General features: G+C 34.8%; 4 protein-coding genes across 5 annotated transcripts; all 4 read right to left on the bottom strand.

Annotated features, from left to right (window-relative positions):
* Positions 1–688: 688 nt before the first annotated feature.
* LOC133673021 (protein PELPK2-like) lies at positions 689–1323 on the bottom strand. The gene has a single exon (XM_062093614.1). It carries the CDS (start codon positions 1238–1240, stop codon positions 896–898), a length of 345 nt encoding a protein of 114 aa, XP_061949598.1. The 5' UTR covers positions 1241–1323; the 3' UTR covers positions 689–895.
* Positions 1324–3988: 2665 nt separating this feature from the next.
* Positions 3989–4700, bottom strand: LOC133673019 (protein PELPK1-like). Its single transcript, XM_062093612.1, has one exon. It carries the CDS (start codon positions 4625–4627, stop codon positions 4214–4216), a length of 414 nt encoding a protein of 137 aa, XP_061949596.1. The 5' UTR covers positions 4628–4700; the 3' UTR covers positions 3989–4213.
* Positions 4701–7264: 2564 nt separating this feature from the next.
* LOC133673020 (protein PELPK1-like) lies at positions 7265–7972 on the bottom strand. The gene has a single exon (XM_062093613.1). It carries the CDS (start codon positions 7897–7899, stop codon positions 7486–7488), a length of 414 nt encoding a protein of 137 aa, XP_061949597.1. The 5' UTR covers positions 7900–7972; the 3' UTR covers positions 7265–7485.
* Positions 7973–8829: 857 nt separating this feature from the next.
* Positions 8830–12170, bottom strand: LOC133672697 (beta carbonic anhydrase 5, chloroplastic-like). Of its 2 annotated transcripts, none has more exons than XM_062093187.1 (9): positions 11867–12170; positions 11699–11769; positions 10813–10971; positions 10681–10729; positions 10425–10538; positions 10220–10273; positions 9823–9905; positions 9602–9707; positions 8830–9286 (listed from the first exon to the last, which is right to left on the bottom strand). In XM_062093187.1, the coding sequence occupies exons 1-9, from the start codon at positions 11984–11986 to the stop codon at positions 9086–9088; spliced, it is 957 nt and encodes a 318-aa protein (XP_061949171.1). In that variant the 5' UTR covers positions 11987–12170; the 3' UTR covers positions 8830–9085. The 2 variants fall into 2 exon arrangements, with proteins under 2 accessions (XP_061949171.1, XP_061949172.1); XM_062093188.1 differs by having other exon boundaries at positions 10813–11135; positions 11867–11936.
* Positions 12171–12909: the final 739 nt, after the last annotated feature.

Here is a 12909-nt window from a genome sequence, read left to right as displayed (position 1 = left end):
ATTCTCAACCCAATCAACAAGTCAAGATTCAAGTGAAATTTATCTTGATTTTTAAAAAAAAATTAAAAAAATATCACTTTAAATATTTTTAAATAAATTTTTGAAACAGTGTTATTTTGTATTCACCTGGATAGAGTTTTATAACTTTACTTAAGAAGGAGAATTATAATATTCAAAATTTCTCAAAAAAAAAAAGAAGAAGAAGAAGAAGAAGAAAAAGGGTGCATCGAGCGAGGGCCAGGTAGCCAGCGTAAGGAACAGGCTCACATTCGGGATCATTACACGGCCTGGCAAGACCAACCCAAGTGTCATCGTAAAAGGATAGTGCTTTACAAACCAAAAATAAATTCTTAGAAGAATTAATAATCCTGAACATTAACGAAAAAAAACAACAAAAACCAATACACACAGGATCATAGATTAGATAGAATTTATCGTCGAAGCTTATATTAAAATCATGATTCCTGTGCTTTCTTTGTTCTTTTTTGTTGCATATAATTAATTTAGCCCTCCATCTCATGTATTTTGCTTTGTAACCTTGTTTGCTTCTTCTTTTTTTCTCACTTGGTGTTTTAATATATTCCTTCGGCTTATATAGTAATCAATTTGCATATCATTTTCTTCATAAAAGAAAGAAAAAACTCGACCAACAACGGGCAATATTGTTTAATTTTCAGAAGAGGAGGAATGGCAATTTGCAAGGATATATGTAACATTAAAATAGTAGAAAAGGGACTGCAGAAACCACAAATTTTAGTACAACAAACTCTCAACAACGTAAAATAATATGTGTGTAATACAATAACAAACACTCAGACGAAAGTCCTATCCACATATTAAAGTTATTTCACGACACATGTGTCTAATACATAGAAATATGAAATGGTATGGCCATTTAAGGACTAGTAGTAGACTGAGGTGGCTTGATTTCCTTGGGAAGAGCTGGTATGGTAGGTAATGTGGTCTTTGGAAGCTCAGGGAAATGGGGGAAAGATGGTAATTCAGGCAATTTGGGAACTTCAGGTTTTGGCAGCTCAGGGAGTTCAGGTTTCGGTATTGTTGGAAGTTCAACCTTAGGCAACGGTGGCAGCTCAGGCAATTCAGGCTTGGGGAGCTCAGGAACCATAGGCAATGTTGTCTCCAAAATCCTGCGCGCTTCTGTCCTGCTTGTGTTGTCCACCATTGACAAAGTGATCAGCAAGAGTGGTGAAAGAAATGTCAAGAAACGAAGAGAAGCCATGATTTTGGAGATGGAAATCAGGAGGACTTGGATCAAAAGTAATTAAATAGAGTCGTATACTAATTGCAAAGTGTGCAAGCTTCTCCAATCACTTTGGTGTACTGATTTCACTTTGAATTGGGGTTTTATAGATGTGGGATGTGGAGAGTAGGGCAGTTTCAAGGGAGATAATTAATTTGGTGGGAAAGCTTGAGTCGTCTTGGTAGCTCAACTTCTGGGCGGACGTCGAGAATAGGGCAGTTTCAAGAGTGATTTTGTACAGATGAGTCTTGGTAGCTCACCTATACAAGTCTTGGTTGATCATCGTATATATGATGCATTATCCGTTTAAAGTTACTCCGATTTTGCGTTTTCAAATTCTCTTGTTGGGTGCAACCAAATTAAGAAGCACTAGACACGTCTTGCTAGATTTTATGAATGGTGAAATCATATTATAATGAGACAAGGATATGATAAAAATTCAATCCAAATAAATTATAAAATTTAATTATTAATTAATTTAATATTAAATTAAAAAATTAAAAAAAAATTAAATTAACTGAATTAACATGTTAAACTCGTGACACGAGTCATGAGACTAAAATATTCATATAGAAAGTAAACCACAATATTAAATTATGACCTTCAATTTCTAATAAACCAAATATTAATGGATAAAATTAAAAAAAAAACATGGATTTCAAAAACAGAAAAGATAAAAAAAAAAATTATTGTAATGAATAGTATTTTATGAGGTGGTGCATAGTAAAGCACCATCATTTTTAATCTTGTTAAATAGTTATGTGACCTGCGCTCCGTTGTGAGTCAGATATTTTAATTTCCTATAAATAAAATTGTATATATATGTTTTTTCAATGCATTTTTGCAGTTTAAAAGATTTTAGTACAAATAAAAAAGTTATGTATACATGTAATCAAATAAATTAAGAACTATGTGTACTGATAAATAAATAAAAAGACATTAACAATACCTAAAAATAAAACTTGAAAAATTAAGAGACGGGTGTAGATCAAAATATTTAATCTCGTAAGACGGGATATTTACCCATTATGTTTGCTAAATTTTGGTTATTACAATATTATTTTACTTCATCAAGCAATAATAGAAATAAACAAAAACATCAAATTAATATACTCTCGATGATTATAAAAAAAACAAAACAAAAACATCAAATTGATTGAATAAAAAAAAGAAAAAATATTAAGGCTATACATATTAGAAATATCATCTAAAAATAAATATTTTTTTATTTTCTAAGATATAATTCATCTATATAAAATATTAAAAAAATATAGATGAATTAGAAAAGCCTCTTTAAAAATTAAACACATAACCAAAAAATAACTATAATTTAAAATAGGCTTTTTAAACAAAATAAAAAAGAGAATGAGTAATAATCTTAATAAAAATATAATTTTTGAAAAAAAAAACATATAAAAAAGGCTAGGCCCTGACCCATTTTGTTAGGGCCCGTGAGATTGGGCCCTTATTATTTTTTGTTGGATAGAGGGTGGACAACCAAATTTTTTTTGAAAAAAAAAGACAATCAAACGACGCGTTGTCTGATCTTACCTAAATTCCGGCTATTATGATAGTCAATAAATCAGAGCGTAAGTTTTTTTACTTAAAAATCTATTTTTCAACCCATTTTTTAACTAGAATCTTAAAAATCATGTTAAACCTATCCATGACCTAAAAAATCAAAAAACCAAAATCACCTGAAATCAAAAATCAACCCAAACTCATATTGGTTTTTTTATAAACTTTAAAGGTAACAAAATACTTAATATGAACTCTTCTCTCAAAAAAAATTAATATAAATATTATTTATTTTATTGATGTAAGTTAATATCAACTATATTTTTTATTTCTAACGCGGGATTCCTTTGACCCCTCTCTCTCCTCTCTCAAAACTTCTGCTATCGATGGGTGCTTCAGGACTTGTTCCTGCGGACACCAGCTTCCCATCAGAGCTGTCTCTTTAGACTCTTCAAGAAACTCAGGCGGAAAAATCGTAGATTCACCCCTGACAAGATGAGGTCTGATTCACAAAAAGGTTTTCTTGCTGTTAGCAAGTCCCCAAGCAAACTCCACAAGTGTGTTGTTCTTTTTTTTTTTTTAATCAAATGTAGCACAAGTGTGTTGTTGTGTCATGACCGTTGTTGCTATCCAAATTTTTTACCCAGTGTTTGATAAATTTTTGAAAAAAATAGCCAAAAAAATGAAAACCCCAAACAATGAATGAATTTTAGCCATCGATGCCGTGCGGGGACAAGCGACAACCGTGATGTTACCAAAATCCACATCAAATGAAAATGGCAAGAAGCTCACGAAATTAATGGGGCTAAGAAATTAGGAGTTTGAGATAGAGTGACAGATAAATGAACTGTCTAGGGGTAGTTTCAAACTGAAAATCAGGCATGCCATCAAGGGAGCTGGGGCCTCTCATCAGCTCGCCTACAGAGCTTTCGCTCGAATAATTCGATATCAGCTTAATTATTAAATTAAATTAGAGACATTTCACATGAATGATTAGCAGTTAAGAATTGAGATTCAATGAAATTTATATCTTCGATTAAATTAAGGAAAAGTCATCTATGTTGAGATTAGTACGTTCAATTTGCCTTCAGATTAAGGCCTGATGGTTAATCCAAGTGAATTTTTTTCTCTTGTATCACATACACTTGAATTATGGAAGTGACAACAGAAACACACTTGATGGTTTGTGCCACATTAAGCAGCTTAAAATAAAGAACCAAACGAGTATCCATATATATATTACTTGTAACGGAAGGTATAGTAGAAAATACATGGTAGCAATGACCCTTATACAGGTATGCTGTACTAAATAGTAAAAATGGCATAAAGAAATAGTAGAGTACAGTATAATCACCACACCAAACGATAATACACCCAGCAAACTAGATGAAGTATGCCATAACACGAAACATTATATGGTATGATCATCATCATTCAAGGACTGGTAGTTGAGTGGGAGGGAATAGTTGGCAGTGTGGGCTTAGTCAGATCAGGAAAATGGGGAAAAGGTGGCAATTCAGGCAGTTTTGGCATTTCAAATTTTGGCAGTTCAGGTTTTGGGAATTCAGGAAGCTTAGGCAACTCCGGCTTGGGAAGCTCGGGAAATTCAGGCTTCGGAAGCTCAGGCAGTTTTGGTATTTCAAATTTTGGCAGTTCAGGTATTGGGAATTCGGGCAGCTTAGGCAACTCCGGCTTGGGAAGCTCGGGAAATTCAGGCTTCGGAAGCTCAGGCAATGTTACCTCCAAGAGTTGGCGTGCCTCTACCAGAATTGTCTGGCTCATTATCAATGACATGCTCATGATCACTATAAGTGGTGAAATGAAAAGTGGGAAGATATGATTGGCCATGGTTGTGGAGATGGCAATGGCTTCAAGGGAAGGGAGAGTTCTAGGCTTTAGCAGATCACAAGTGGTGTGAAGTGTGCTTTTTGCAGTGCTTTTCCGTGAGAAAACCATTGAGTTTTTATAGATGTGGGAGGTGGAGAATAGGGAGGTTTTGGAGGGCGAGTTGGCAGGACATTTTGTATGTTGGCAGTTCAACTTCTCACCAGTTATGCTTACTTACAGTTCAACAACATAATCAGGTTTCAAAGACACCCTTTGGAAGAAAGAAAAAAAAAAGAGGAGGTAAAAGCTGGTGCATCTAGATTGATTAGCCGGCATTTCCATTTTACCCCAGAACCAGCTAGAGATTGATTCAAAAAAAGGGTTCGGGTTACCAGGACAATTCGTAAATCACCGGGTCAACTCAGGTTAATTATTTTTATTAAAATGAAGTCACTTTATTTAACAACTATGCATGTGCATTAGGGGGCTCATCAAACCAAATTCATCCATCATTCATGGGAATTGAAATCAAGGGCCGTTTTTACGATGGGTTATTTGGGATTTTCCCAAATTTATGTGTTCATTGTAACCATGTCATGCATTAAATGCATGTTAGCGCGAAAATAAACCATAAGAACATGGTGGCTAGTCTTTTGCATGTTCTTTTATTACACTTGCTTCATGATTTGGACTAGAAAATTTACTCTCGTGTGGCTAGTGAAACATGGTAAACTCCATATAACTTCATCTCGAAGTCCATCCGAATCCCGGCAGACTACTGCTACAGATGTACGTCTGCAGACGTCTACTCTGCAGATTGCTTTCGAGAAACGAGTAACTTTGACAGTAAGTTTTCATCTACAGGGATGAACTAAAAGTTAAACTAATAAGCTTAACCATCTCTTACTTATCCATGCCATCAGACATGCAGAAAACACAAATATCATCCATCAGAATCTGGAACTTGAAAGCTCTTATGCCAAACTAATAAACAATACTGCTTTATCAAGTATGAAATGTAGTGTCATGCAACATGTTACAGATTATGACATCAAATGTGACTATAATTACAACAGCACTTATATTACTTGGTAGTTAATCCCAGGAGTTCGAGGGAATAACATTATTTTTCTGACTGTCTCCACATGCATGTATAAACAAAGCACAAAATGCAAGAAGACTTAACGATGACGACAACAAAAACATCAACAAATTATACGGATAAATCAGCAGCACAGTTTCAGAACCAAAATGCTCGGTCTTTTACTGCAACTTTCCCACTTTTGTCCTTCATCTTGTTTTCCTTGTACAGCGTCCACTTCTCAAATGAACAGTCAATGAAGTCGTAATAGCCACCATGAATATATTGAGTTCTCCATTCCTCACTTTTTCTTCTACCCAAGGATAACTGAGGAGGTTTACCAATGAACAATTGACTGATTCCTGTAGGAAACAACATCAGGAAGAAATCATTCGGCATAATTATGGTTCGATTATTTAGACCACCTCTCATCAAACTATATTCTTCTCTACCCACTGGTTAGCAGCAGTCCTGAATTCATTATTTATTAAGACGAAATTTTTTGTGGCATTGAGGCCCAAAACTTTCAATATTTAAAAACAGGAAAGGAAATGGGATTGGAGAAAAAATAGTTACCTTTTCAAAGTAGGGCTGTCCACTACACAAGTTCACTGTATAGCACAACGATAAAGCAGGACGGTAAAAAAGGACCAAACTAAACCCAATCCAGCAACAAACATGCGGTTACTATACTTTTCGCTCCATTTCTCAGATGATAGCCATGAATTTCAAAAACATCAAGTTGGCCAACGTCAGCTATTTCATGAAAGATACGAACAAAAACAAATTAACAGAAAAAAGACAAATGAAAGAGAGAAGTGGTTAGAGCAAGCAAGAATAGGACGTCAGATCTATGAAGTTCATGCTAGAATGAAACAAAAATGCTCAAAAATAAATAAAAAAGAATCCTAGGAACAGGGGTTTGTTCTCAATGCTTGAAGGAGAAACAAAAAAATAACTAGGAATATGCAGACATGCATGCTGGATGAAAGCAAGAAACATGGCCTTTTATCAATCAGAGGGAGACCATCTGGGGTAGTTTCAAACTGAAAATCAAGCATGCCATCAAGGGAGCTGGGGCCTCTGGATTCGACAAAGATGATGTGAAAGCCTTTGTGATGTAGTAGTTTTGCTACTTTGAGCTTGGGAGTTATGCGACTCGAGCTAGCAGGGTATGGCAGCACTCGTTTGGTTTTGAAAGAGAGCCCATATCTCTCACTCTCTTATAGTCTCTTGCACATTTTGTGAGTTAGAAATCTCACATCACGATTCTAGGAATTACTTTGATTTTTTTCTTTCCAATATTCAAAATCTCAAATCACACATTTGGTGGCATTTTTCTCTTTTCTTCCAAATTAAAGATCTCATTATAGGAAGAGTGCTTCTATTCATCAACTCTTCTACAGAGCTTTCGCTCGAATTATAATTAGATATCAGCTTAATTATTTAATTAAGGCTCGAATTATCTTCGATTTGATTAAGGAAAAGTCATCTATGTTGAGATTAATTAGTATGTTACGTTCAATTTGCGTTCAGATTAAGGCCTGATGGTTTGTGCCAAATTAAGCAGCTTAAAATAAAGAACCAAACGACTATCCATATATTACTTGTAACGGAAGGTATAGTAGAAAATACATGGTAGAAATGACCCTTATACAAGTATTCTGTAATAAATAGTAAAAATGGCATAAAGAAATAGTAGAGTACGGTATAATCACCACACCAAACGATAATACACCCAGCAAACTAGATGAAGTCTGCCATAACATGAAACATTAGATGGTATGATCATCATCATTCAAGGACTGGTAGTTGAGTGGGAGGGAATAGTTGGCAGTGTGGGCCTAGTCAGATCAGGAAAATGGGGAAAAGGTGGCAGTTCAGGCAGTTTTGGCATTTCAAATTTTGGCAGTTCAGGTTTTGGGAATTCGGGAAGCTTAGGCAACTCCGGCTTGGGAAGCTCGGGAAATTCAGGCTTCGGAAGCTCAGGCAGTTTTGGTATTTCAAATTTTGGCAGTTCAGGTATTGGGAATTCGGGCAGCTTAGGCAACTCCGGCTTGGGAAGCTCGGGAAATTCAGGCTTCGGAAGCTCAGGCAATGTTACCTCCAAGAGTTGGCGTGCCTCTACCAGAATTGTCTGGCTCATTATCAATGACATGCTCATGATCACTATAAGTGGTGAAATGAAAAGTGGGAAGATATGATTGGCCATGGTTGTGCAGATGGCAATGGCTTCAAGGGAAGGGAGAGTTTTAGGCTTCAGCAAATCACAAGTGGTGTGAAGTGTGCTTTTTGCAGTGCTTTTCCGTGAGAACCTTTGGGTTTTTATAGATGTGGGAGGTGGAGAATAGGGAGGTTTTGGAGGGCGAGTTGGCAGGATATTTTGGATTTTGGTAGTTCAACTTCTCACCAGTTATGCTTACTTACACTTCAACAACATAATCAGGTTTCAAAGACACCCTTTGGAAGAAAGAAAAAAAAAAGGAGGTAAACGCTGGTGCATCTAGATTGATTAGCCGGCATTTCCATTTTACCCCAGAACCAGCTAGAGATTGATTCAAAAAAAAGGTTCAGGTTACCCGGACAATTTGTAAATCACCGGTCAACTCAGGTTAATTATTTTTATTAAAATGAATAAGTCACTTTATTTAACCAAATTCATCCATCATTCATGGGAATTGAAATCAAGGGCCGTTTTTAGGATGGGTTATTTGGGATTTTGCCAAATTTATGTGTTCATTGTAACCATGTCATGCATTAAATGCATGTTAGCGCGAAAATAAACCATAAGAACATGGTGGCTAGTCTTTTGCATGTTCTATTATTACACTTGCTTCATGATTTGGACTAGAAAATTTACTCTCATGTGTGGCTAGTGAAACATGGTAAACTCCATATAACTTCATCTCGAAATCCATCCGAATCCCGGCAGACTACTGCTACAGATGTACCTCTGCAGAAGTCTACTCTGCATATTGCTTTCGAGAAACGAATAACTTTGACAGTAAGTTTACATCTACAGGGATGAACTAAAAGTCAATCTAATCAGCTTAACCATCTCTTACTTATCCATGCCATCAGACATGCAGAAAACACAAATATCATCCATCAGAATCTGGAGCTTGAAAGCTCTTATGCCAAATTAATAAACAGTACTGCTTTATCAACTATGAAATGTAGTGTCACGCAACATATTACAGATTATGACATCAAAAGTGACTATAATTACAATAGCACTTGTATTACTTGGTAGTTAATCCCAGGAGTTCGAGGGAATAACGTTATTTTTCTGACTGTCTCCACATGCATGTATAAACAAAACACAAAATGCAAGAAGACTTAACGATGACGACAACAAAAACATCAACAAATTATACGGATAAATCAGCAGCACAGTTTCAGAACCAAAATGCTCGGTCTTTTACTGCAACTTTCCCACTTTTGTCCTTCATGTTGTTTTCCTTGTACAGTGTCCACTTCTCAAATGAACAGTCAACGAAGTCGTAATAGCCACCATGAATATTGAGCTCTCCATTCCTCACTTTTTCTTCTACCCAAGGATAACTGAGGAGGTTTACCAATGAACAATTGACTGATTCCTGTAGGAAACAACATCAGGAAGAAATCATTCGGCATAATTATGGTTCGATTATTTAGACCACCTCTCATCAAACTATATTCTTCTCTGCCCACTGGTTAGCAGCAGTCCTGAATTCATTATTTATTAAGACGAAATTTTTTGTGGCATTGAGGCCCAAAACTTTCAATATTAAACAGGAAAGGAAATGAGATTGGAGAAAAAATGGTTGCCTTTTCAAAGCAGGATGCATCAAACAGGTTCTAGGAATATGCAGACATGCATGCTGGATGAAAGCAAGAAACATGGACTTTTAAATTTCATAAAACATAATTACCTTCTCACAATGTTTGCACTGCTGATCAAAGTTCAGAAGATGAGCGGCAGCTTTTGTTTTTACTCTTGCATTCATCCCCACAGAAACCCAACTTCCAATGAGGCTACTGAAAATAGATAAAAAAAAAAAAAAAGAGTTAAAATAGAGGATAAACATAAAGTTACACCTTTCACAAGGATGATATTTGATGATTGCAAAAACAGATATTATCTTCACTGGACCTTGGTTCTACATCATCATGCATGCTCATTAGGGCACGGATGCCTCCACAACAACTGTGACCAATTACTAAAATGTTTTCAACCTGCGAAAGGATTCATTTATGATTTGTCAAAAAAAAATAGATAAATCCAGGAGATTCCAGAAGCATTAGTTTCCATATTGTTTCATATCTAGAGCCCGGTGTAGAGCACATTGATTCTTAGATATAACACTTCCCAAAATCTACTGGTCATGATGAAAAAGCTTGTCATAAGAGATCTTCATTAGTTTACAGTCTGGTGTCCCCTGCTTACAATCCAGTTTTGACAATATGTATATACACATTTTATAAACCCACAAATTCAAAGGAAAGGAAGAAAAGAAAGAACCCTAGAGTTGTAGGCATGTATAACTCACTTTAAGAGAATTTCCAGCAAACTCTAAGGCCGCATTTGTTTCAGACGGTCCATTCTGCATAAACAGAGACGATGATCAAACAAAAAGGACAGATGCTGGTAAAAATATTTTAGGCTATCATTTAAGTGTTCACTCCATGGCATCGATGCTTCAGATAAAAACACAGACATGAAGTTAGGACATGCTCACGCAACGCATCATATACCTCATATGGTGGCACCATGTTTGCAACATTTCGAACAACAAATGCTTCACCAGGCTGGAACCCTAGGATGGATGAAGGGCAAACCCTTGAGTCTGCACAAGCAATCACCATAAACTGCACTTGAATTTGTTAGATTATGTGTACTACTATTTTTTCGATTGTTCAGCAGCAAAATTGCAGTAAAAGCCAAACAAGATGCTAAGATGCATCCATAATATGTACAGTATACTTCAAAAACTAGAAAGACCATTATTACCTTTGGTGCTTGTCCCTTGGCAAGCTTTTCATAGTGTTCCAAGTCTTTCCTGCTCAAAAATTATCTCAATTAGAGGGCATGATAAGTTTCAGTAAAACTAAACCATGTCAGGCCAAAGTCTTCACTGCTTACATGTATTTATGCTTCTTAAAGCTCAAAAACCGTTGTTTCATCTCATTGAATAAATCAACATGTTCAACTCCCGCCATGCGTTCCGACTTGTCACTTTTAAGTTCCTTAGTCACTGCAGCAGGCTCGCTGGAAGCCTGTAATTTCAAATCTGAATTTGTCCTGAAAACATTGCAAACCATTGTAGAAGAACAAGCAAATATGCCACCACCTAATTAAGTACATGGCAGATAACTTGTATCGAAACAAAGACATGCTTATCTTTGTCTCTTAAGCTCAATTCCAAAGGTTGCTGGTAGGAGTCATTGCATAAACTATACACTCTCCTATAAATAAAATAGATGATTAAAAAGACTAAAACAAATCATCAGAAAATCACCCACCAGGCAGTAACATCCTCAACATCACTAGATAAATCATTCACGGGAAAAAAAAATCCTCGGTATTTTAACTAAGGGATAACAGAGTAAACAAAAAATGACATGCCAATTTCTGTTTTTAACTCAAAAAAAAAATTAAATGGCTAATTACGTTGCACTATACTATATTGAGTTTTATATTTTTTTTCCAAGTACTGGAAGAATAATATTTTTTATAAAAACAACCACATGCATCCACCTGCAACTTTAACTGGCCATTTTGAAGATCCCTATAAAGTCTGCTGTGGCTAGTGTTTGATCCCAGATATTCTAAATTCAAATTGTGATCACATAAAGAGTGATTATAAATCAATTCAGCTGAAAAAATTAAAATAGCAACTAGCAACAATCAAAATTAAAACTTGAGCTAATTCTTGATTTAGCAACAGAAAGTAAACAACAATAAGGAAATAAAATAAATTCAAAAGGAAAACCTTTTTACAAAACCAAAGAAAGTAACACCAACTTACTTCAAATTAGCCCCACACAATCTCAACTGGGTTTGCTCAATTCCTCCTGAATTAGCCTTGGAACCAAGGACCTGCAACAAGAAAAGCAAATAAACACGAAACCAACAAAAAAAAAACTATATAAAACATCTCTAAATATATACACAGAGAGAAAAGGGAAAAGTTTACATTTTGGGTTCTCAAGACTGAAGCTTTAGAGGGATCCAATGAAGGGTTAGATGCAGGGATTGAAGAGGAATTGGACAAAGGGTGCTTTGAAAGAGAGAAAGATGATAATGGGACAGCCATTGGAGAGACAAAGAAAGGTAAAGTTTGTGCTTTTGGATGGAGAGAAATGATGATGATTTAAGACAAGTAGACATAGGTGAGAATTAATGAATTAGAGGGGAGGTGGGGTTGATGTGTTGGTGAAAGAACAAGAAAGAAACACTTGTTTTTGTCTCCAAGAAAGACGGAGAAACCTAAGTAAAGATCCAACCGTGTTTGTGTTGCATGGAGTTTCCAACTAGACAAGTACTGGCTGGTACTTGATTCCGACATCTAACAGGTTTTTTTTTATAATTATTTTGATGTATAAAAAAAAATATTTTAATATATTTTTAAATAAAAAATAATTTACACCACTGAAATACCAAATTCATTCTAATAACATGCTCATATATAACTCACTAAATTAAATTAAATTACTAAAATGTTGAAACCATATTGAATATCACGAAATTTATATAAAATTAAATTTAAAAAATATATATATAAATAAATTAGAAACCAAAGCCTTTATTTACTATATTAAAAAAGAAAAACCAATATCTTTCTATTTATTATATTAAAGAGGGGAAATCAATATTAATACTAATATTTTTTTCAAAACAATCATCTACTTTTCTATTTTTTAAAAGATCTTGCAAAGAATAAAATAAAGATAATGAGATATTATCGAAAACAAAATCAAGTAAATTCTATTTTTTAAAATATATTAATTTAACTTATTTATTAATTAAATTAAAATTGCACTATTACACTAATAAAATTGGTTATAAACAGCCTCAGAGGTAATAAAAAAAAATAGGAAAAGAAGCTACGGTAGGAAGGAAAAAAAAGGAAAGCAATAGAATGAAATGACTTTTTTCATGTTGTTAGCTTTTTTTCTCTCCTTTTTATTTATTTTTTACATTTTGTTTAAAAATATTTAATATATAATAGATTATCTA

The sequence above is a fragment of the Populus nigra genome, chromosome 14, assembly GCF_951802175.1.
Source record: "Populus nigra chromosome 14, ddPopNigr1.1, whole genome shotgun sequence".
NCBI classification, from domain to species: Eukaryota; Viridiplantae; Streptophyta; class Magnoliopsida; order Malpighiales; family Salicaceae; genus Populus; species Populus nigra.
Note: the sequence above shows the minus strand (reverse complement) of the source record. Positions and strands in the feature narration are given on the sequence as shown.

Bases quoted from the DNA above. Each gene is read 5' to 3' on its own strand.
- LOC133673021 (XM_062093614.1), bottom strand. From the start codon at position 1,240: ATGGCTTCTCTTCGTTTCTTGACATTTCTTTCACCACTCTTGCTGATC.
- LOC133673019 (XM_062093612.1), bottom strand. From the start codon at position 4,627: ATGGCCAATCATATCTTCCCACTTTTCATTTCACCACTTATAGTGATC.
- LOC133673020 (XM_062093613.1), bottom strand. From the start codon at position 7,899: ATGGCCAATCATATCTTCCCACTTTTCATTTCACCACTTATAGTGATC.
- LOC133672697 (XM_062093187.1), bottom strand. From the start codon at position 11,986: ATGGCTGTCCCATTATCATCTTTCTCTCTTTCAAAGCACCCTTTGTCC. The intron at 10,539-10,680 runs GTAATAATGGTC...ATTCAAGTGCAG, and splicing joins CCAAGGGACAAGCACCAAAG to TTTATGGTGATTGCTTGTGC. The intron at 9,708-9,822 runs GTCCAGTGAAGA...ATCTATTTTCAG, and splicing joins CATGATGATGTAGAACCAAG to TAGCCTCATTGGAAGTTGGG.